Raw genomic sequence first — 24849 nt, 5'->3', positions numbered from 1 at the left:
AAGAAAGGGGGGTAATCAGAAGGGGGAATGAAGCATGAGAGACTATGGACTCTGAGAAAGAAACTGAGGGCCTCAGAGGGGAGACGGGTGGGGGAATGGGATAGGCTGGTGATGGGTGGTAAGGAGGGCACGTATTGCGTGGTGCACTGGGTGTTATACGCAACTAATGGAGCATCGAACNTTATACGCAACTAATGGAGCATCGAACTTTACATCGGAATCCGGGGATGTACTGTATGGTGACTAACATAATATAATAAAAAATCATTAAAAAAAAATTATCCACACAGAAATGATCACACTACACATTTAACAGTGGGTTCACATGCGGTAAAACGTGTTTTGAGCTCTAAATACGACCCAAATCACTGTTTCAACGTGACCCGCTCCTGCCACTGAAGGACACACCTGTCTGCGCAGGGGTCTGGACTGCAGTGGGGTTTCTTCTGCTATGTTAAATACGGCTTAGAGTTTGTAATAGACACATAAATAGATTCGGAATGTTGACGGCTGCCCGTCAACACTATCAGAATTGTAAGTTGTCAACTAAATTTGAGACACAGACATTCGTGGGTGGAGCTTCTCGCGCAAAAAAAAAATCAGTATTTGAAAGGCTGCTGTTGGGATCATTATTTGTCAGTGTTATCTGGTAATGTACATCTACCAAATCTGACACAGCACACTTCACTGTTACAAAGTCATTACAGAACAAGATGACGGACACGGATATTTCCATGATTACCTTTTTCTAAAATAATCCCCCGACTCCCCCTGCCACATGCAGACACATACACAGAATCATACATACCATTTTCTGGGGAAAGTTTGTCATAAGCATCTTCATAAATATAATTTCTTCTTATTGTGACATTAATTCCATCCAGAAATGGACCATCTCCTTGAACTTCTTGCTTATCTGCATAAATCAACCTTTGAAAGATCTAACAAACAGGGGAAGTTGCCAGGTTATCCGGAACAACAGACTTTTTGTTATAAACATAAGCAACAAAAGGAAAAACTGCTAAATAAATCTTAACTTTTCTATCTCCATAAATTCTGAAGCAAACTTTAAAAGCCAAGGTATTGGGGCGCCTGGGTGGCACAGCGGTTAAGCGTCTGCCTTCGGCTCAGGGCGTGATCCCGGCGTTACGGGATCGAGCCCCACATCAGGCTCTTCCGCTAGGAGCCTGCTTCTTCCTCTCCCACTCCCCCTGCTTGTGCTCCCTCTCTCACTGGCTGTCTCTATCTCTGTCGAATAAATAAATAAAATCTTTAAAAAAAATAAAAATAAAAAAAAAATAAAAGCCAAGGTATCAAATATGGACTTTATGCCTTCTCAGTAAATGCGTAGTATCAATGTATTCGTAATATTGTCCCTTTCCTCCATTTTGTAACAATTTAAAAAATTCCATGCTGTAGTATGTTTTCAGTATTTTCCTTTGCAAACCCTTTAGAAAAACCCAGGTGGTAGAGAGGAAAACAGAGAATAACTTTGTAAAGCTGTATATCAATATTAGTAAGAATATCTGCCTAACAATAAAATTCAAGTAATTTTTTTTGATGCTAAAAATCCAGTAGAGGGAGCTCAGGAACTATATAATGTCACATTACAGCTGTGCCCGCTTGCCCGTGTGCCTCCATGAAGAACACGAAAAGCTTTACAAGAAGCTCACTCTTTTGCTCATCCTATAAAGGAAGTGAGCAGGACTGAAGGTATCCTCTCGAAGCTATCACTTAAGAATAAAGCTGAGTAGTTTTTAGACATGCTAAGTTGGCGAATAAAAACAAAACATTTTAAATCTCAAAACAGAAATGTAAACAAAGTTTTGTACACTGGTCAAAAATCACTAGGCAGGAAATTAAGCTACCTGTCCATCTCTCTTTTATAAAGTAGAATTTGTGACAAGTAACTTCAACATAATGTACAGAAGCATATCTTCAAAAAAATGTGCAATTTCAAAAACAATGCAAAATTTACTAACAAAAGGACCTACTCTCATTAGAAGAAGACAGTGGTGTAACTACGGTTAGAGATAAGGAGAAACAATCTCTCGGGTCTACACAGGGGTGTGGGGTGACACTTTTATGAATCACTGTCAACGATGACAACCTCGTGAGGAGAACCGCAATCCCATAACCGGCTGGGCACTAAGCACCTTGAGAGACTGTGTTTGCTGGTGTTAACTCTTTCACACTGAAACGATGTCATATGCAATCTACAGAGACCAAGGCGCACACCTTGACTCGCTCCTCGAATGGAACCACGAAGGGCAGCTCCGTCAGGATGGCGAGCTGTCGCTCCTCCGACACGGACAGAGGGGGGGACTCCAGACCCACTGCAACACAGGGGAACACCCTCGTTAGGCTCCGCGCACTGCGCAGATGCAGTGCTTCACTAACCGAAGGGCTGTGGGGACCCATGTCCAGCACCGCCCAACAGCACTTGCTCACTTCCGGTCTCTGTGTCACATTCAGGCAATTCTTGCAGTATTTCAAATTTTTCCATACTTACATTTGTTATGGTGATCAGAGATTACCAGTCACTGAAAACTCAGATGATGGTCAGGATCTCTTAGCCAAAAGTAATTTTAATGAAGGTACGTACATTGTTTTTTTACACAAAATGCTATTGCACACTTAACTTTTTTTTAAGCAGGCTCCACACCCAGCACAGAGCCCAATGTGGGGCCTGAACCCACGACATGAGCTCAAGACCCAAGCCGAGATCAAGAGTAGGACACTTCACCCACTGAGCCACCCAGGTGCCCCTGCACCCTTAACTTTTGTATGCACTAGAAAATGAAAAACTTCGTTTGACTCATTTGGGGACATTCACTTTGTTGTGGTGGTCTGGAGCCAAACCTGCCGTGTCTCAGAGGTATGCCCGGACTTCTCCTTTCCAGACTCACAAGGCTACACACTACACGGTTCCATTTAAAAAGACATTCTGGGAAAGGCAAAGCTATCAGGACAAAAAACAAGTCAGTGGTTGTCAGGGGCTCTGGCTGGGGAAAGGGGCTGCCTACAAAGGCGCAAGAGATAATTTCTGGAGTGATGACTCCTTCTACGGGGTTGACGTTTCTACGGAGGCAGACGTTTATAAAAATCACAGAACGCTAGGGGCGCCTGGGCGGCTCAGTCAGTTGAGCATCCGACTCTTGATTTCAGCTCAGGTCATGATCTCAGGGTCGCGGGACTGAGCCCCGTGTTGGGCTCCATGCTCAGCGTGAAGGCTGCTTGAGATTCTCTCTCTCCCTCTGCCCCTCCCCTCACTAAAAAAAGTTTTCTAAAAATTTCAGAACAGTACACCAAAAAGAGTGGATTTCCCAGCATGTCAACAAAAGCTCATGACCCTGGGCTGACGGAGAAATGTGCCAGGACACAGAGAACTCACCATCCAGGCTCGACTGCAGGGGGCCGATTCTCCCCATCCGCCGGAACCTCCACACGTGTCTGGAAGCCGGGACGTAGAGCTGGGTGACCTGCGGGGCCAGCAACCTGGCTCAGTGCATCCCCGTGCCCTGGCACGAGCACTCACTGGCCACATGTGAAGCACAAGGGTGCTGGGCGTGCATTTCACGCCAGCCAGGTCCTTCTCTTTGACCTCCAGTCCTTTTCATGCACTCTCTCCTTGGTCGGCTGCCCATTTACACTTTCACACCAGAACTGTTTTCCCTAATACATCCCAAGGAAATCTCCACTTGTTCTCTTTAATGCTGTGTAATATCTGCATCTAGTCAACTGTCATAACATGATCACCTTGCAAATGAAAATACATCACACTTAAAGAATTAACAACTTCTTATTACTAAACACTCAGTGTCTCATAATTCTGAACACTTAATTTGTTTACATCAGTTCTGCAGTAAGGCTGGGGTTCGTGGGCATTCTGTGAAGATTGTAGTTCTGTCTGCTCCCTCAGCCCTGGCGGTGGCACCAGTCCGCTGTCCAGCCATGGTCCCCACCATCTGGATTTCGCTAGCTGCGCCCCGTCCGTGTTAATGTGGGCTTCTAGGCTCTCCATTTCCCTATAAATGTGCAATTACATCTAGGGGTTTCATTACATCCAGGTTTGACTTTTGGCCTGAACGCTTCACAGGCAGTGTGCTCTCTCAAGAGGCTCGTGTGGTCGGCGATGAGATGGAGAACTTGTGCCAAAACAGGACCCAGTTATGCCACAAGACACGTCTGGCTCCGCTGGCATTCTTCCCACAGCCGAGCCTTCTCGAGTCAAGCAGCAGCACAGTGCCTGACATTTGGGCCCTGGACGTCCACCCCATGTGCGGGGGCCTCTGGCCCGGTCTCGGCAGGTTCCCGTGGGGTCTGCACCCCAGGGGCACTGCCTACACTGCCTACTCATCCCAGCCTACAGACCGTGGGACCCCGGTTCTCGCACTACTCGTGGCTTCGACAGCAACAAGGCTCTCCCGTCACCACGGCTTGCTTAGCCTGAGGCACATGAAGTCCATGAGGGATAGGCAGGCTCAGGCATGATGACTTTTTCCTAAACCAATCTCTCAAACAATGAGGCGGTGCCTCTACAACCCACAAGATAGCCAGTCTTCTTTTTCGTACATTTACGACCTCGCAGGTTTAAGCCTGTCTGAGGTTCAGTCCGCTGCACTTCGTCTAGAGGGCTGGAACTCCCATGGCTCCCGTGCTCTCCAGTGACAGCACGCCCCATCACACCAAGGCTGTTTCTTTTTGGTGTAAGTGTTGTTCAGAGCCCCCCTCTGGGGTCTCGCCACAGAATGTCCACCGCTACAAAATCTGCCACAGTTTCTCAGCCCGACCAGCGCGCACGGCTAGAAGCCACAGGCTTCAAGATTCGTGCGGACACACTATCTGAAACGGGTGTAAAACACCTCTGTTTTCTTTTCTTTCTTTAATGTTTCTATGGTCTTGTTTCTTCTATACCCTCCACTCTCTGCCCTTATCCCCAAGACTCCGAAATGAATACAGTCATGCATGCCTTTTTCTGACAAGAAACAATGAAAATTCTTCTTTGTCAGAAATTCAAATAGCTCATGACCTTTGTTAGTTAAACTTCTAAAAAATATTTATAACACTGAATCTACTTCAGGTCTAGGTCTTAGTAATATTCAAATTTGTCTCTGTTTCCTTAGAAAATCAAGGACATGCTTCATCTCCTTTAAGTGCTAAACACACACTGACAACTACAACACCAATACAAGCAAAATCTCTTGCAACCTCAACAAAGAAGCACTGGGCTCCAATATAATTTGTGGTTAGGTTTAATAATCAGCTCAGGATGTATGTTTAAGTCAATGATACTGCTATATATCCCATTACATGACCTAAGAATTAATAATAAAAATGCTTACTGTTAATATTTAGTTACATAATAAGTAATAAATAAAACAATTTAAAAGAATTTATCCTTCTCCCCAGAAAGACAAAAGCTGAAAAAATATGTTTAACGAAAAATACTAGAAAGATTATTCAGTAAACCTTATCTGCTTTAATATCTTCTTGTTCTGACAGCCAGTGATTTGGAGGGCAGAAATTTCTCCTTGTGTCTCTGGACTTCAGCATTTTCACGAGATTGGTGATCACCTGCAGAGGAAGAACAGGGCTAAGTCACGTAACCAAGCTCAGGAACGACCCCTGCACAGGAGAAGCAGCAGCCCCAGGCGGCAGTCAAGGACCCGGAGCGCTCCCTGCTACAGGCTGAGAGCATGTGCGCCTGGCCATCGAGGCCCACCCGAGGCCACCGCCAGATCAGGCCACAGAGACGTAGCTCACCCTGTGATCACAAGAATGGATTTTAAGTACGAAGCAGTTAGTTATGTGCCAGTGAAGGAGGGAAAATAAACAGGAATATGTTGAAGGCGGACTACAAAGGAGGAAGTAATGAAATTTTCAAACACGAATCTGGAAATGTATTAGCTCGTTTGAGCTATAACACAAGAAATCTCCAAGTATATAGCAATTTTGTGGAAGTTTTTCCTATGGTAAGAGCATTTCATATTTTTCTGAAAGACACTCTATCAAGGGCACTGAGGGGAAAAAACTGTCCTGAATGGATCTCAGTATTTCCCTTAAGTCAGTCTCCGGAGTTAGGCCTTCCTCTCACCAGAATTCTACACACACTCAGTCTGACTTCTTCGTGAAGCCTCCCCACCCCAGCACGGCCGGTCTGCTCACTACCACGTCTGCAGTGAGCACGAGTCCCTCCCGGGCTACACAGGAAGCTCCCTAAGAAGAAACTCCCGACTAACTACGTGGAAACCCAGTAGGCATTTGATGATTGACTTGGGATCAATAATTAATTGTAAATTTAAAATATATGATTAAAGAGAACTGACGGCACTGCCTATTTAAAAAAGACCCGATGATGGGGCGCCTGGGCGGCTCAGTCCACTGAGCGTGCGACTCTGGCAGGTCATGATCTCAGAGTCGTGGGATCGAGCCCCACGTTGGGCTCTGCACTCAGTGTGGAGTCGGCCTAAGAGTCTTTCTCTCCCTCTGCCCCTCCCCTCGCTCACACACAGGCTCGGTCTCTCAAAATAAATAAATAAAATCTTTAAAAAATAAACTAAGCAATAAAAAAGACCTGACGTTCTATTAAATACGAATGTACTTTGTAATAAACCAAGATAAACCAACATAAAATTGTAAATCCAAAGTCTTAAACCTTACAGACAGGATTTCATCACATAACCACTATGTAGTTAAAGTAAAACTGTGACGACGTTTTCTGAAAAAGTCAGCCAGGCCTCTACACACACCGCCTCTAATCAAGTAAGATATCTGGATAAGAAATTAGGATAAAACATAACTTGGGTAAGGAATAAAATTAGGATAACGTGATAAATTTCCAAATATACCCACAAGACAAACAAGATAGCATAATTTCAACTGTTAATAGAGATTTCCCTTTAAAATCTCACAATTCAGCATCTACAGATGATAGAAATACAAATGCTTCTTTTATGACATGCAAATCCTTGGTATTCAGGGACACCAAAAACTCTGTCCAACAAAATGGGTGGGAAAGGGCCCTTGGTTGATACCCTTACACCACTAGAATGTGGACACACCACTCGGATGAGATGCCCGTGGACAGAGGAAAAAGTGATGTGGGAGCAGTTTGGCCATGCAGACAAAACTACATCAGTACGAAGGTCTCAAGATCTGGAACTCCAGTTCTGACTGAGGGGCATTTCTGACCCATTTAGCTGTGACATCCACCTTGTGGCATTTGAAAGCCTGTCCTAATACTACAGTAATATCCTTTTTGAATCAGCAGAAATGAGCTTAGGTCAGTTAACGCATAGTTAGTTATCCTTGACTCTTGACTCTGTTGTGCTTGCTCAGAGGTTAAGTTATACACATGCAATGCTTTATGATTACCGATTTCAAGTGCAGCTGAGGTAGACTGAGAACAGCCTAGTTTGGGTTTCTATCTGGTTAACTTCATGGTCATAACAAAGTATTGTCATTGACCTAACGCACTTAAATCCCCGAAGTCTCTCAGTTTTGCTCTTCTAAAGAAAAGAGCAGATGTCAGTGAGTTCCGTTCCGTGTGCAATTCTGTCTGGGACGAGGCCGGTCAGTGCACACAGAGCACATCACACATACTCTTCCAACAGCAGAGACAGAAGCACCATCTTCTATGAATAACATCAAAGCCTATCTTTCCATTTCCATAACCAGCTGTATTAATTAGTATTTTAAGTAAATTCAGACTGAACAGATACTGGGCTGAAATTTACACAGAACACACAGCTGTTAACAGAAGCCATGCTTTCTGACCACTATGCACACGTGTTTATTTAACTGCACCCGTTCACTGACAGCTTACGCACACTGTCCCACTGGATGCTGACATCCTCGTGGGCTGCCCTTCCCCACGGCACAGTGGAGGACACTCAGCTTTGCTGAAGGGAAGAGACTCGCTCCAAGGCTTGCCAAGGGGCAGGGCCAGGGCTGACTAACTCCAGAATAAAACCTTTTATCCACCTCCTGGTGGTCATCTCTTTCCAACCTATGGTTATGAGGTCATTTATTTTCTACAGATCACAAATCTGTAGAAAGTAATAAAGGAATATAATATCACAAATATTAAACTATCTATGAAGCAGTTAATGCCATAATTTACTTTCTTCTTTTAAATTACTCTGAAATTAAACACTAAGAAGTTTCAAAACAGGGCACTCCCTTTCTTACTTTCACATTCTAAGTATAAGAAAAGAAATAATCATATATTACTTATAAATGTCCTGGTATCAGTGACCCCTCTTTTAAAAAAAAAAAAAAAGGAGAGAGAGAGGCAGGGAGGAAAAAGTGGTGGGCACAAAGTGACAGGGGCCTCAGGACGTGTGTCAAGGACGAGCTGTCCAGAAAGAGTCACTGTGAAAAAGCAGTTCCTAACAAGTTAAGACTTGACAGCAAGCCAGCCTTGAAGATGAGTCCTGGACAGGATTACCAGAGAAAATAAAGGATACCTCATTAAATTTTAATTTCAGATAAATGTCAAATAATTTTTTAGTATAAATATGCTCCAGATACTGCTTTTAAAAAATGTAAATATATCCAAAATATTGCATGGGACATATTTTTATCTAAAAAAGCATTTGTTATTTATCTGAAATTAAAATTTAACTGGGTGACACATTTTTATTTGCTAAATCTGTCAATATGAGCTCTGGACCAATTCCCAAAATTTTTTTTTAGAAATGTCAAATACCATGTCTTAAATTCAACTAAAAACACTTTCCTCCTTCATTTAAACTAGTTCCGTTTTAAAGAAAAATGCAAATTTTAAGAAACCATGAAAATTTAACAGAGTCCACTTGTGACGTCAAAACACCTTTGATCACACCCCCTCTCTCTGTACCCATTTTCAGGGTCACACAGTCAACTGCTACATAAATTCTTAGTCTTGCGGAGGAAAGTACATGGATGTAACCACTAAAATCGCAGAAACGGACTAAAGATTGTGAAAGGTAAGGAAAACCAGGGTCACAGTTTTGAACTGGATCAACAGATAGCCAGTGTTGAGATCTGAAGGCAGTCTTTCTTTCAGTTAATTTTATTAAATTTTCTGGCACAGGTATGCCTACTGAAGAAGACTGTTCCAAAACTGAAGGAATTTTAGATTTAAACAGGACCTAAGTCACGGGTAAGCCCAGTTTTGCAAACTGAGATCCAAGGTTATAAATACCTGCCCAAAGTGACGTCTTCGTGCAGCGAGGCCTACGGTTCTTCACCCCTCCCTCCACCCTGAAACCTCCCACTGAAGAATGCCCACATAGAGGCACCGCCAACCGTGGATTTAATCCAACTCATCTGAGGCGAAGCCAGTCAACTGTTTGTAACTGTTCCCCAGGAGATCCTGAGTATGTATGCAGTTAGACCCGAGAACCAGTGAGTTAAGAAATACGAAGTAAGATAAAACAGTAAACAAGCAAACACCAGAATAACTAGGTGTACCTAGCTCGACACACAGTTTCAGCAGACTTCAAGAGTTATAAATAGGATATATGACATTTATTTGGTGTTTAAGTCTTGTCCCCCATATCATGGTCTTCCATGCTAGATCTAAACTTTAGATTACATACACGCTCAATAACTCAGAAAATTATTTAAGTAAACATTCAGAAATACAATTGCTATGTGTGTTCTATTATTTGCCACTTGAATTAGGAATAGGTGATACATGGAAACAGGTTCCCTGAACCCAATGTTAAAAAGGCAGAGTAGGTGACTGCTTAGAAACATAGAGACCGCTCATAAAAACCACCCTCCACAGCTGTCCCAGGTCAAGACGGCACCCCAGTGTGTTTCTCAGTGCACTGGCTACGATGATCACACGGAGACCTAGCGACTCAAGGAAATATTCTTAAGTACGACATACCGCTAGGTCACATGCATAATTAGCATTGTATGTACATTAGGTGGCTGAAGGCTACTGAGGGTAAAGTCTGACATTTCTGAATGGAGATTCTTGACGTTCAGTTAAATTACCGTAACCAAAAAAAAGTACATATTGTCACAATTGTGAAAGGCAACTGCAAGACTAAATTACGTTATCATATAAAATAATAATCTCTTTTTATCTTAAATCTTATATGTAAAATTTGGTGAGTAGAAGCAAACACCTTAGGTCACTCTTCAAGACGCTTACCACAAAGCACAGGCTGTAGCACACAACCTACGGGTAGGGAAGTGTGGCCAACGACAACGTGCTGAGTGTCTATTCTGTAAGAATTTTCTACAAGTCTGATTTCATAATGAAGACTACACAGAAATGAAATAGATGGGGCGCCTGGGTGGCGCAGTCGTTAAGCGTCTGCCTTCGGCTCAGGGCCTGATCCTGGAGTTCTAGGATCGAGCCCCACATCGGGCTCCTCCGCTGGGAGCCTGCTTCTTCCTCTCCCACTCCCCCTGCTTGTGCCCTCTCTCGCTGGCTGTCTCTCTCTGTCAAATAAATAAATAAAATCTTAAAAAAAAAAAAAAAAGAAAGAAAGAAACATCAAGAAAGCACCAGCTCCAAGAGCATCATCTCGTAGACCAGAATGACCATTTCCCTAGAGTAAATCAAAAGTTTCGAGTGACCTAAGCAGTTGTTTTTCCGTCCTGTGTGCTCTAATGGTACTGACCTCGTTTATCTTAATGTGATTAGATGAATGTTTGTCTTTTTCACCACGTAAAAATGCTGAGAGAGCAAGGGCCGGGCCAACAGCACTCACAATTCCCCAGCGTTCCCGGCATAAAGCCTGTGGGCTCAAGGAACTGGCGAGATCGGCGCCCGAATCCACAGAGGTCATGAAGCGTCTGAGAGGGACTACCTATGTCACAGGTGAACCAAGTTGTATAAAGCCCTGAGTTACTACTGGAGAAAACTGGTGTATTTTTAAAGACAACAGTATTCTCCAGGATGTTTAAAACACTACAAAATTATTTTTTTAAAGTACTAATTTTATTTAGTCAAAAACAAAACAAAAACCTTCAAAGATGGAAAAGGGCATGAGGCAGCTCTACGAGAACAAAGAGGGTATTGTCTCGCTGAACACGGATACCTAACAGTGGCATGTGAGGGCTATGTCAGGGTGTGGCTGTTGTTTTAATTTACCTTTTTAAAAAATTCTCTCTGGAACTGAAAAATGAAATCAGCCACTGAGAAAGCAACCCAGACCCCTCTCTCTCCACATAGATGAGCACAGACGAGGAAGGCGTGAAGAGTCTCCTTCCTGCTCCCTGATACCCCTTCCTCCTTGCAGGGGACTCCTACGTAGGCCGACAGCTGCACACAAAGGCGTATCGAACAGGACTTCCTATCTCCTCAGAGGCTAAAGTAATTACAGCTATAAATTACACGTCAAGAGGAGTTTATAAATTTGATAAATGCATAAACTGTTTTAGCACTGTCAATGCTCGGCTTAGCAACTGACCTCAATTCTTATAGTGACAAAGAAAGATGACTCTACCCACTTAAAATTCTATGTTCTGTGACCAGCCAACGGAGCCTCTCACAGAAATTAGTTTGAAAGGACCATCATAAGACTGAAAAATGAAAATGGTTGGTGGTTGAAGGAGTCAGGTCTCATCATTTGCAATTCTGTCAAAATCAGCGGAAGGCACGAAATCATTGGCAAAACGCTGTTACCTTCTTTGGTTGATTCTATCTTGAATTCTTCAACTCAAATTTGGCACTAAAAATACACAAAAAATGCTAACACTCCATTTCAGCACTTCTCAGAGAGGGATGCAGAGCAGCAGCTGAGTTCAAGGGCCCGTTCTATCCCCCGCAGCTGGTGACCTCATCTGTAAAGTGCGGCAGTAACAGCACGTTCCTGGCAGAATTACCGTGTTCCGTGAGTCAGGATACGTAAAGCTCTTACAATACCGTCTGGGACACAGTAAGCACTGAGGGGGATTCTTTTTATCTCGTATTAAAGATAATTTTTTCTTTAAAGAAAAGCTAGTAGCAGCTGAACCCTTCTCTACAATGCAAAGACTATGCCTTTTCATTATTTTTAGGGCTCAGCTTACCAGCAGGTAGCATGAAAAAAGTTTCAGTTTTTTTACCCCCCAAAGAACAGGAATCCTGTTCAAAAAATTGTCTTCAAACAATTCTATCCCAAACTCAGGAGGTCTTTGTAACAACTCAATTTCAAACCTAAAACAATCCCATACCAAAAAAGTGGACCTTCTCCTTAATTCCTAAAAACTTCAACCCTTGAACAAGTGGTAATGAGTCATTTTGAGGCATAAGAAAAAGTTCACTACCAAATTCTCATTTAATGCTTAAGCAAAATAAAATAGAGCCAGGCGAAACTATCTTCTATAGCATTATTAAATCCTGAGATTTCTAGGTCCTAAAGACAAGCCTGTCATATGGAAATTATGGAAGTCTCAAGAGGTGCTATAAACTAATGAGATTATCTGACACTGAACACGAAACCTGATATCCTACATCACGGAGAGCTTTATTAACAGAGATCCCAGAGTTTAATTAAATACTTGAAGAAAAACACATATGCTACAATAATTCACATATCTAGCCAAGTTTCCCTAAGAATTATATGTTTGAAATAAGTTAGATAGCTTATCTTTAACTTAGAAAAGTTGCAAAGTCGTCAATCTTTAAGAATGGATATATTAAGGGTTCAACGTGTGCCCTTTAAAGTTTACTCGGGAATACAGAGATAGGTAATTAAAATAAATTGTGCAAACATATATTACATCAATCTGCACAAATTATAAATTCAATGATGCATTAGTACTGTGTTCAGTGCAATCAAAACATTATCAGTTACTCTCCCTGCTACTAATGCTTGTAAGTGAAATGTGTTGTACAATCAGGCGGAATGGGCTGGATAGAGACTATCGTGCACTCGTCGGATGAATAAGCAGTCCTTAATTAGCCCATCAGGTTAAGTGCAAGCATTAATGGGCCTTTCCTAAAGTCTAGCTTGACATCTTTCTCCAAACATGGCCAAGAAGAAAGTTCCATTAGCAATATTAATACAAGCTTAGTTGATCATTTTCATTCAATTAACTTCTTTCAATTAAATAGATAGCTTGACAAAAGCAGTGATAAAAGACCTGAAGGGACAGCTGATGACTCGAACTGCACATTAGTGTGCGAGGGGTCGCGGGTATTAAAGGGACTGTAAATCCAGCATTCAATTTGGAAAATGCACTTCTTCTGCTCTCACTCCTTTAATGAGCGAGTTTAGCTGACTAGATGTGTTTGCTGCAGAAATTTCATGGCAAGTCAAGCACCCTTTTTCTTTTCTTTTTTTCTACCCCACAGTTATATTCTCAGCGGTGGTGACTTCTGCCAGCGCTCCAGCCACAGTAACTCATAACTTCTCTCTCTGCATGGTTAAAAATGAAGATATTTTAAAATAATTTACACGCAACTTGCATTAATGACCTTATCCCCCACCTTTGTTAATCAATTTCCGAAAAGATTAAAAAAATAAAATCTGTAAGAGATTGTTCAGTGAAAACTGAAAATATTTTAAAATTTTATTTATAATTCCTCTTGTCACTCAAAGTACTTAGAGCAACTTATAAAAGATGCACTTAACAATGTAAAAACAAGGGTTTCAAAGAAGGCAAAAAGGTAAAATGAAAATGAACTTTTCTTCATTTAAAAAAGTTTTGCAAAGTAAAAATTATGCCTAAAACAAACCTGTACTTCTATTCGTAAGAAAAGAGTCAAGTCAGAACACATTTGTACATTATTTGACGTCAGTAACACACATACACAAAAACAAAAAACCCCATCTCCTCTGTACCTTAAATAACTGAATCCATCGTTTCTGTTCCATCTGTATACACTGTTGCATTTCAGAATTAGTCGTAACTCCAATACTTTGAAATGCTGTAATATATTCTTCTCGAACTTCTGGTTTTGTTTCTGGATAAGCCAACCTGATGATCCCTAGGCAGGCATCTCGAAGGCAGCGAGACAACATTATCAGCTCTTCTAGAGTAAAAGGCATCATTGATGATTGTCTTTGACCTACAACTGGAAAACATGATCCAATATTCTGTCACACTTGGTTTTTCTTCATTCCTTAGCACAGTGAAAGACTTAAAAAGCTTAAAACTTCTCTATCATCTATGAAAACGTATGGGCCATGAAGCAGCAAAACACGGATTCCTCAAAACTCTTACCTTCTATGGGATCTCCAAAGAATTCATTGTCATGGATGGAAATCAGCGAGTGGCTGAACAGAGAGCTGAACAGGTAGAAGAGAGGGATGATACGGCTGGAGTCTTCCAAAGACATGGGGGAGCCCCTAGAGATCATCTGGAGCAGTGGCACCATAGACCTTGAAATGGCAGAAAAAAGGTGATTTTAAGGTCAGTGTTAATCTGGGAGTGAGTTTAAGATGTGACACCAGACAAACATCATCAGGGAAAATAACATTCATATTAGCAATTAAACTACTCAAAGGGAAGGGAAGGTTCTTCTTCTTCTTTTTTTTTTTTTTAAAGATTTTATTTATTTGACAGAGATAGAGACAGCCAGCGAGAGAGGGAACACAAGCAGGGGGAGTGGGAGAGGAAGAAGCAGGCTCCTAGTGGAGGAGCCTGATGTAGGGCTCGATCCCACAACGCCGGGATCACGCCCTGAGCCGAAGGCAGACTCTTAACCGCTGTGCCACCCAGGCGCCCCGGGAAGGTTCTTCTTCTAACAGCATGGGTTGGTCACCAGCTCCAATTAGGAAGCAGGACACCCAGCCACCACTCCTCACTAACGTTTGTGCTCCCACGATCAACCGGATGAAGGCAGTCACTGCGCGTGCGCCAGTGGCCCCCAGACAGAGGGTTACAGGAAGTAATGCCACTACTTTTAGGTTGAAAACTGTCCCTCCCCACCTGACATATTTAACAAAGCATCACGCTGGTCTCATGAAAAAGCTATCCAGCTACTTACTCAGGAACATTAAAACTGCTGCGTGTTGAACCCTGATAAAACCTTCAGGAATAAAGTCTCCCCCTTGTACCCGGGGCCTGGTTTCTACTAGCCACATCTGTTTACCAGCTCCTGTTACTGCTTCTGCCAGGAGTCCTGAGACACCCTAAAGCAGCTCTAAAGGAAGGTGATCTTTAGAGAGCCCTGTCGTCTCTCTCACGTGTGAAGAGCCGTGAGCTATTAAATTTACTTCTCCCACTTGGCATCTGTTCTCTTTCTCCCTTGGTTCAATGTGGTTCCTTGTCTTGTTGAGCATTCAGTGACCAGAGGTTCACTTGCAGGCTCTTTCCAATCTATGAAGCCCTGTGGTCCCCTACAGCACTTCTATCAGTCCTGAGCTAGCCGATGTTGTGGGTGACATCACTCTCTGATCTTCATACCTGGAATACCCATTTCTACAAAACCACAGATACATATTAGATGTGCTACGACCAAGGATCCACAAATTACCAGCTGGTTGCCCACCACAGCCAAAACTCATGTAAGAGAGTAAGGCAGAAGTTAAGAACAGGCAAATGTCCTTCTACTCCTGGTGGGGCTTTGGTGAGCTGGGCTGAGCCACTTGGAGCTTTAGATCTCCGTGGGGCCCACTTCAGGGGCGAGCACTGCCACCAACAGGGCTGTGAGGACCAGGACCCAGATGTGCAGCCTGAACTCCGCTGTCAAGGAGAAGCCATCTTCGTATGTACCTGGGTCCTGAACGTGCCCTTACTGCTGGTGCAGCCCCAGCGCTCAGAGCTAGCTGAGAGGAGCAAAATAAAAACGCAGTGAGGACATATAAAAAGGGACAGAGTACAACTGTCCTACCTCACAGCCAAAGCCAGCATGACAGAAAAAGGCTCTTGATGTTAGGATAAAAGAGGCATGGAGGCTCCCTTTGAACTGGCGAGTCGTGGGAGGGCAGGAGCCCTTCTCCACCTCCTGAGTTACTCCACACCAAGCCTAGTACCAGGCCGTTCACACAGTAAAACTGTGTTGACATACAGAAGAAAAACAGTTTAATGTCACGTTTCACTGATATCATAAAAATGGTTTGTGTCTCTTGGTTCCCTCGTAGAACCACACAAACAACAGAGGACAGTGATGAGCGAAGGCTATTCAGGAGGACGCGGTACAGGTCGAGTTACCGGCCGCCAGGTGGAGAAGGTAATCCTAGACCTGGAAGAGAGACATGCCAGCCCCCAGCAGTCCCCCGTCACCAGTCCTTGCACTCAACCATCACCAGCAGTTTAGCACACGCCTGTCAGTGTGTGCAACGCTCTCACACTGGGGTTCCCTATGACACAATGAGGGCAATTGTTCAACATTAGCTTATTTTTTTCTCCTTAACCCCCATAAGGCAAACAAAAGGAATGAATCATTTTCATTTAAATGACTGAATATGTGGTTGGCAAGGAGGGTCAGATGTGTGCCGTGGTCCCCTGCAGCAGGGACATAAAGGACGCACGTGTTTCTGGATTCTCTCCTGGCCACTCTTTCTGCCATTAACGTTGACTCCAACGTTCCTCTGAAAACAGGTCAGTCTCAAAGACTGATGAGCAAATACGAAATTGGTAATTGACTGTAATGGAAAAGAAACTGATTCGGAACTCGGGAGAGCAGGCTGGCACGTGAGCATCCCTGAGACCACAGGTAAACTCCTCGCCTCCGGACACAGCCTCTGCAGCACGGCTCCCACGCTGCGTCTGCGGCAACCACATCCCTTTCCACGAGAGTTTCTCTTCTACAAAAGTCGCTACTGAATGATTTCTTGCCGAGAAAGAAGTTTACGACTCCTGCTTAGACTAGCGTAAGTATTACTTCCTGCTGGCGTCCCCGCGACAAGAAACGGGCAGCTCACAGTCAACGCAGTCCGCACAGAGTGAAAGACAAGAAGGCCCGTGCCAGCTCGCAAGAGGCTCTGGAAACAGGGTGTCCAGCAGCAAAGACGAGCCAGCAGTCCACGTGGACTGCTCCTGCACCTTCAGCTGCACCTCAGTCACCCCGGAGCCTGGGAGGTCACGACCCCGGGCTTTTAACCCAGGCCACCAGCACGTGGAGTCAACAAGGAAATGCACATTTTCTCATGCTCCTGTGATGGCCGTTACGCTTGCCACAACTGACCAGTCCCAGCGTAAGTCTTGTTATGAAACTATTTCCAAATTAACTCAATGCCAGTTTCAGAAAAATCAGCATTTCAACTTTAAATCTTATTCCAATAGTAAACTCAAGAGACTTAAATTGTATTAATACAACCCTAATATATATCCCATCATAAGTTTCTTGAGGGACTCTAATTAAACAGGTGAAACCCAAATTCTCAAATTGGTTTTTAAGAAATAAATAGTTTAAAAAATTTTGTGTAACTTTACATACTTATAAAGTAATACTGATAGTTTAAGTAGTAATACCTCATTTTTCTTTCACACACCATGACTCCATTTCCTTACCACGAGACAAACGCCATAAACAAACAGGCAATAGTCAGGCAGAGCCATGGCAGGGTGTCTGCTGCTAAGCTGAAACACTCTGAGACCAACGGTAATTTCCTGTCCCAACGATCCCTCATTTTTCTCGCTAAGCAAACCTGTCACAGGCCAAGGCTGGCATAGTCATAAGTGGCTGAAAGGCACCAGAAAAACAAACAAAACATACACAAAAGCCTTACATTTTAATTTGAAAACGAAAGGATGTGAAAGAGTTTTTCTGGACATTAAGGCACTGTAGGTCTCTCCAATCCTGCCGCCTCTCCCTGCTCAGGTCACCCGTGTGAGGGTCAGCAGCCGCTGTGGCATCATCACTCACTTCGGAGGCATGGGCATTAAATGAAGAAAACCAAGCAGGTCGCTCAAAGTGATACCCCTAACAGACCGACACTCCATTACTGTAAGACGAGTTTGTGCGATGACCCAAGTGCCGGCCCCCGCCGCACAGGAGCGGCCGTGAGACAAAGGCCCGCAGTGTGAGCGTCCTTTCTGCACGCCACCATCGGACATGCCACAGACCCCACCAGCGTGTGCTCACAGTCCACACCCCCCCCCCACGCACCAGAAATTCTTTCAACCACCTGTCAAGAAAGAAAGGGAGGGAGGGACGGAGTGGGAAGAGGGAGGGAGGAGAGGGGGAGACCGAGAAAAAGACAGAAGGACACTCCCTTCCAACTCTTGCCCTAAAATTGAGAGGTGTCTTTCCTTCATGGGACACTCTGCAGTCTGCTGTAATAACTACTACAGTTAGTTGTATTTTGTAAGTTTAGTCTCTGGTTACCTGAGTCACATGCTCAGCTTTTCCTATCACAGCAGAGACGAGGAACCTTGGACTCCTGACAGAGGAGAGAGTCAAGGAGGCACTGGGCTAGGTCAGCTCACCACAAAGGCCGTTTGAATATTAAATTCTATGTTTAGTATACATTCAATTAAAATATGTATATTAAAGATTCCAGACTTCAAGTCACATAATGGTTCAAATAAGAAAAATCAAATTACGTGAATAAAAAGTTTCAAAAACCAACTTCTACAACATTTAATATGTTTTAATATCTGTAATGGGGTTAAATTTTCTTTAACTCCGTGTTTTCACTATCAAAAATGCAGGAAAGTCATATGGTTTTTAAAAAAAACGAGTAGGATATTAAAAACAAATTTACTCCCAGAGAAAGCCATATTCTTAATGTATACAGGAAAACAACTGTAAAATTAGGCATTCATTTCTTCTTTATATGAAATTGGGAGCATCTAGAATTTTTCCTACATAAAGTGTAAGTAGTAGGTTAAAATAGTGTCTTCGGGTATTTTTAATTAGGTTGTCGCTTTCCATATACATAAGCTCAATCTGTAAGTCTACGTGATACGTACCCCGTGGTCATCCGCGTTGTCATAGAAGAGATGAGGAACCAAAGATGTCTCAGAAACCTGGCATTAAAGGCTAAACTGTAGAGAAGCCTAAAAAGGGAATGGGGAAAAAATAAGTGAGAATAAGCAGATATGTATTCAAAATATTTCTCAAAATTCAAGAAAGCTATGAACTGAAGGTAGTATACAATTCAGAAAATGTCGGTCTTAACTCCACAAACAGCATGCTTCCTGCGCCAGGCTGCTTGCTGGGGTAAGTGGGAAACATTCCTGCACCATGAGCACCGGAAGGCATCAGGCCACGAGTGCGGTTTCAGAGCTCGACAGTCCTGAGGTGGGGCCGCGAGGTCCACCCCAAGAGAAAGAGACGGGCTGCTCCGAGTTTGTTCACCTTCTGGGTACGTATTATATTAATATGCTATAATATTATGTGGTACTAGTATTATTACTAATCATACATTTAAAAATTTTTAAATACTTAATTTTAAGTCACCATTCTTTTTTTTTTTTTTTTAAAGATTTTATTTATTTATTTGACAGAGATAGAGACAGCCAGCGAGAGAGGGAACACAAGCAGGGGGAGTGGGAGAGGAAGAAGCAGGCTCATAGAGGAAGAGCCTGATGTGGGGCGATCCCAGAACGCCGGGATCACGCCCTGAGCCGAAGGCAGACGCTTAACCGCTGTGCCACCCAGGCGCCCCTTAAGTCACCATTCTTGAAACAGATAAAAATGTGTTTTTTAATGTTTAGCATCTCAAATAGAATTCAGATCTAAAAGTATATTTTAAAGGTTTTTAAAAACCCTCCTGTATAATATCAATTTGATTACAAAGACTAAAACTCTGTGTGGATAAAGGGTAGACGTTTAGGGGCGTCTGGGGGGTGCGGTCAGCTGAGCTCCCAACTCTTGGTTCCAGCTCGGGTCATGATCTCAGGCTCCGTGCTCAGTGTGAATCTGCTTGAGACGCTCTCTGCCCTCCCCCCTGCGCTCTGCCTCGCTCTCTCAAATTAAATAAAGAAATCTTTAAAACAGGGTAGAAGTTTATTTAACTTTAACCCTGTGTGGTACACTGCTGTTTTGTAATAGGATACTTTCTCATCACAGTGTTATCATCAGAAAAAAAGCCTGCATAAAACATTTTTATAAGTGTACAAGTCAAAAATTAAACTTCAAACTTATGAGACTAAACTACGGTAAAAAAGGTTTAGGACAGTAGGAAAACATGAGTGCAATCAGAGGGTGTGTTAGGAATGATCCCGGAATGAAAACGTGCAGATAAAATCTGCAAATCACTTGGTCTCATATACTTTCTGTGGGATGCCGGAGCGAACACCGAATTGCTGATCTTCGCGGTGGAAGAGAGCTCAGAGCCTGGCTCCTACCCCCAAGGTGCGAAGCCGGCCTGCGGCGAGAAGCAGCACGGGCTCCTGAGTCCCAGAGGGTTCTCCTGTCTCCTCAGTGGTGTGGCCACCGGCCCCTGAGGCCACACTTCTTTGCCTAAGAAACAGCCATCAACGGCCGGACGGTCCCAGTAAAAACACCCCACAGTGTACACCCGCAGCTCTGCACACACGTAACTGTCATAGTTACTGTGACTCGTACGGTGAATGGAATGTATGGGATCCGTAACAGACTACATTTTACAAGGAGTGAATTAATTTAAATGAACAGTTTAGACAGGAAGTCGCTTATCAACACAAGTATCTCAAAACTGATTAATCAAGTCTTTTTCTGCATTCAATCCAGAATATCAGATACATTCTTCAGTATTGGCATTTTCTGAGTACACAACAGGGATTATGGAGGACTGGTTTTAAAAAATCCAATCTCATTTTAGGGCGGTGCATTCTGAGATGTCCAAATGGCCATAAAAGCACAGTCATTTACAAACAAGAGACAGCAGGAAAGAGTGTGTGGAGTTGACTGGGAATCCTGAAACCCTGGCCACGAAGAGTCTCTTACATCACTCCGCCCCCCCACTCTGCAGTGCCACGGAGGCCACAAGCAGTCTGTGCTCCTCAGGACACGAAGGGGCTGTAGCTCAGACACACGATGATTCAAGGAGTGGGTCAGGTCTGCCATGGGTTGTGCTGGCACAGAGTAAGTAACAACACGACCCTCATTCATAAGAAAGCTCAACCGGGTGAGTCTCAGAAGTAGTTAGAGAAATGTAAACCCCATGCTCTCCAACACGCTGAATCCCTGTCATTAATGTCTAAGGAAATTCCCACCCAAACTTTCCACTTCCCAAAACAAAAGGACGCCCCTGTTGCACACTTGAGCTGTGCTTGAAGACTGGACTGTGTGCCCATCTCTGAGACACTTAGAATGCTGGCCACACACCTAACACGCAGAGAGTGTTAAATCTGACCTTCCTGCCTTTATAGACCTTAATGTCCTATGAAGGATGTCCAAACAACCACAGGTAAAACAGAGAGAGGAAAGCTATGAAAAACACAAAAGAATTCTAGAAGGTAATATTTGCTTGCCTTATTTCTCTTCAATCAAGAAACCAAGTTCTTTAAAAAAAATGAATTATCTAGTGTAATTTTACTGATAGAAACAAGATTCCTTAAAATTGTGTTACATACAAATGCTAAAACTTAGCACCTAAAAAATCTGAGAAATTACGTGTTTTCGATGTGAGTCTCCTTTGCTCTTTTTTCTTAAGAGCAACACAATATGATCTAAGAGCGTTAGCAACATTTCATCCCACCTTCCCAGAAATAACCAGACTTAATGCCCAGAAATAAATCCCCCAGATACTATGTGGACAGAAACAGAAATGGGTTCTCCCAGTATACTCTCTTACAACACAGCTTTCCCCTTAAGATTATAATTACCATCTTTCCGTGTGTGTGTGTGTGTGTGTGTGTATTTCTGAAACACCATTTCAATGGCTACATATTTCAAAAGTTGTATTTCAGTTAACTTTGAAACAATTGTATTTCCTAAATTAATCATGCAATAGGCAAAAATAACACAAATTATTAAACATTTTTATAAACTACTGAAGGTTATTTAGTTTGGAGCTTTCTTGCTAAAAGGTAAAGGAGTAACATATTCTTTATGTATACTGGGATAAGTTTTATTCAGCTGAGATAACCCTGTGAGTTACTTAGTAAAGGGCAACCTTTTCAACTCGAGTCGTAAATTCAGGCCAGCTGTCCGCAGGGACTATCGAAGTCATAATGGGAACACGGTGGAGGATACAGCGCACATGCAAGGCAGGAGAGGCATTCCAGACACCGTGAAGGTGTCCCAGGTAAAGGAAACGGGACAGGTCAGCCACCCAAAGACCATGCTTCCCTGTAGCACACAAGCACAGACCTGATACTCTGTGTTCTCCTGCCCAAAGGATCACTTGTCTGACAAGAGCACTATTAGAATACACATACAACATTTCATCTCTCAGGTAAGATTAAAAATACATGCTAAATTTCCTTTATTAGTACAAAAATTTTAAGATGTATTTCAGTTTGAGGCAACTTGCCAAAGAATTTCTCTTCACAAACATGCTGAGAACTAAGAGAAGGTCCAGACACACAGCTCTGTCCGGTCAACGATCTAGCATGAAAACCACAACCAGGTCACACAGACAGTTCACCTCCTCCAGACGACTGCTTTTATTTAAGACTGAACTTTCACTCATACTACAGTTTCAGTCAAGTGGGGAAAGCAGCATTCATTCCGTTGGGTGCTTTCCTTACTATTTACTACTACTCTTAAAAGTACACGTAAGGTCAATGTAGGCGGCATACGTGCTTCTTCCAAGTTTACTTGTGTCACTCATAAATGTTTAGAAAATTCTTCAAAGTTTCAAAACTCACTTATTGCTAAGTTTGACCAAATCAAGACCACTTATTAATTTGATGTGTCTAACAATGATTATCGATTAGTTTATAATCTATATATGACTTCAAAATAGATTAAATAATAAAATCATTATGTGTTCAAATGTTTAAAAGCTCAAAATCTTATTTGGCCTCTATCACAGAACATTGTAACATGAATCAAAAGCAAATTAAATGTACCGAATGTACTGAAAATATCATTGATAATAAAAGCAGCATGAAATCACAGGTAAAAAGTAAATTTCTCTCTGTAGGTATCCAGCCTCAATATTTTCAAAAGAAATTATAAAAATTTGTTTACAAACACATAAGCAATATAATCTGCAATATAAAACACAATACGAATCTGTGTTTTCCCCAGTGAAGTCACGTGCGTACTCACGCTGCCTCAAATTATTAGACGTGACCTCGTGAACCAGACCTAAAGAGTGTCCATTACCATGCACACTTGACAGCGCTCAGAGAACAGGACAGCAGCCATGTGCTGCCAGGCACATGATTCTCTGAACCACGATTCACAACACAAAATACAATTAAGCTGGCTCATTCTATTAGTTTTTGGTAGAAAAATGAAGCACATGTTGCAATAAAACTATCTGTGAGGCCTTGTGATTGGATGTATTTTCAAGAAAACCACAGGCAAATTATAATACCAACCTCTGTGATCCCTAAAACACTACCTTTTAAAATTCCATTTCAAAGGTTTTAGAAGTCCATGCAACAGAAGAGCTGAGCACCAAGAACAAGTCCGTCCAGCACCCGGGCTGTAAGCCCCACTCCTGACATTAGCACTAACAGGAAGTACCTGCCATAAAATGAAAAGGTCACTACAAGTTGGAATTACAGGTGAAATCTCAGTGTGTAACTCGGGAAGGCCTCTGACAGATGATAACCTAGCATGAATCTAACAGACAAATAAGCCAAGAAAGATAAGACAAGGTGGGAAGATGCATTTTGGACAGGGTCTAGCAGAGGCCAAATGGGACAGGCCTGAAACACAGGGGAGGCAGAAAGCCAGTGTGGGCACAGTTGGGGCAGAGAGGTAACCAAACACTTGATAAGTGAAGGATACAGAACAAATCAATAAACTACAGAAAATGAATTTTTTTCCTGAAAGCCAAGGGGATGCACTGGCAGATATCTGAGTAGGAGAGTAACAGGGTTACATGTCTGGCAAAATTAGAGCATAAGAACATAGCACTCACATATCACAGTGACTGAACGCATGTGGGATCACCAAGAAAGGAACGAATCCAAGCCTAAACTCTACAGCCACTCCGTCCAACAGAACTTTCTGTGATGCTGGGAATGGTCTACGCTGTGCCATCTAATATGGCGGCCACCAGCCAGCCACACGTGACCACTATGCACTTGAAATGTGGCAAGGTGTGTGGCCAAAGAACTAGGTTTGTACTTTCATTTAATTGTAATTAACTTAAAGTGAAGTAACCACATTTCGCTAGTGGCTCCCCCAGCATAACCCCCGGGTTTGGGGAAAGATGCTGAGCTCAATCTCAGGCAGTATGTAAGGGGTCGGGGGACAGCCCCTGTTTAGCAGCTCAACAGGAGTCTAGAGCTCCAGAAAGTGGTTGAAGCCACTTCTATCACCCAGAGAATCAACTGAGCAGGAAAAAACAAAGAAACTGAAGGGAAAAGAAGTCAAGGAAGTTGAGGAAACACTGAAACACAGAGACAAAGAAGAGCTCATGGAGGAAACAGAAAGAGAAGCCCAAAAGCAAAGGGAAATTCATGAGAACAGCGTCTGCAAAGGTAACAGAGGAAGGAGGTTTGAGAAGAGGAAGGCCACGGAGGGCCAGGCTTGCTGGGGAGCCTGTGGGGTGCCCCCGCCCCGGCAGAGCAGGGTGAGACGTGACCAGAGGCAGGGGAAACAGAAGGGCACAGTACTCAGCTCTACGTGTAACACTTCTGAACAGCACAAACCCATCCAATGACACACTAACCTACTGTCTGCCAACTTGGGCTCTAAGTCACCCAGGGTTCAAGCTCAGTACTCACTGGACACTGGCCGCCCTCACATGTCCGTGTAAGTGCCCAGCTTTCTGGGTTTAGTTCTGTGGGTACTGGGACATGACCTGCTTGTTCTTCCTCTCACAATACAATCATGTAGTATTTATTCATAGCAAAAATAGTGAATATATTTTTGTAAGGAAAAAATCAATGTATATCCAAATATTTATT

General features: G+C 43.1%; 1 protein-coding gene across 2 annotated transcripts in view; it reads right to left on the bottom strand.

Annotated features, from left to right (window-relative positions):
* Positions 1 to 24849, bottom strand: part of UBE3C (ubiquitin protein ligase E3C) — a 118006-nt gene that overhangs the window by 49576 nt on the left and 43581 nt on the right. For both annotated transcript variants that reach the window (XM_002925260.4, XM_034640112.1), the window contains exons 11-17: positions 18799 to 18885; positions 14161 to 14318; positions 13779 to 14011; positions 5473 to 5577; positions 3395 to 3482; positions 2239 to 2336; positions 809 to 941 (exon numbers count right to left, since the gene is read on the bottom strand). In XM_002925260.4, coding sequence (XP_002925306.2) covers positions 809 to 941; positions 2239 to 2336; positions 3395 to 3482; positions 5473 to 5577; positions 13779 to 14011; positions 14161 to 14318; positions 18799 to 18885 — 902 coding nt within the window. The remainder of the gene's footprint in view (positions 1 to 808; positions 942 to 2238; positions 2337 to 3394; positions 3483 to 5472; positions 5578 to 13778; positions 14012 to 14160; positions 14319 to 18798; positions 18886 to 24849) is intronic.

This window comes from Ailuropoda melanoleuca, chromosome 1, assembly GCF_002007445.2.
Source record: "Ailuropoda melanoleuca isolate Jingjing chromosome 1, ASM200744v2, whole genome shotgun sequence".
Lineage (NCBI taxonomy): Eukaryota > Metazoa > Chordata > Mammalia > Carnivora > Ursidae > Ailuropoda > Ailuropoda melanoleuca.
The sequence above is the reverse complement of the archived record's forward strand: the minus strand, read 5'-3'. Positions and strand labels throughout refer to the sequence as shown.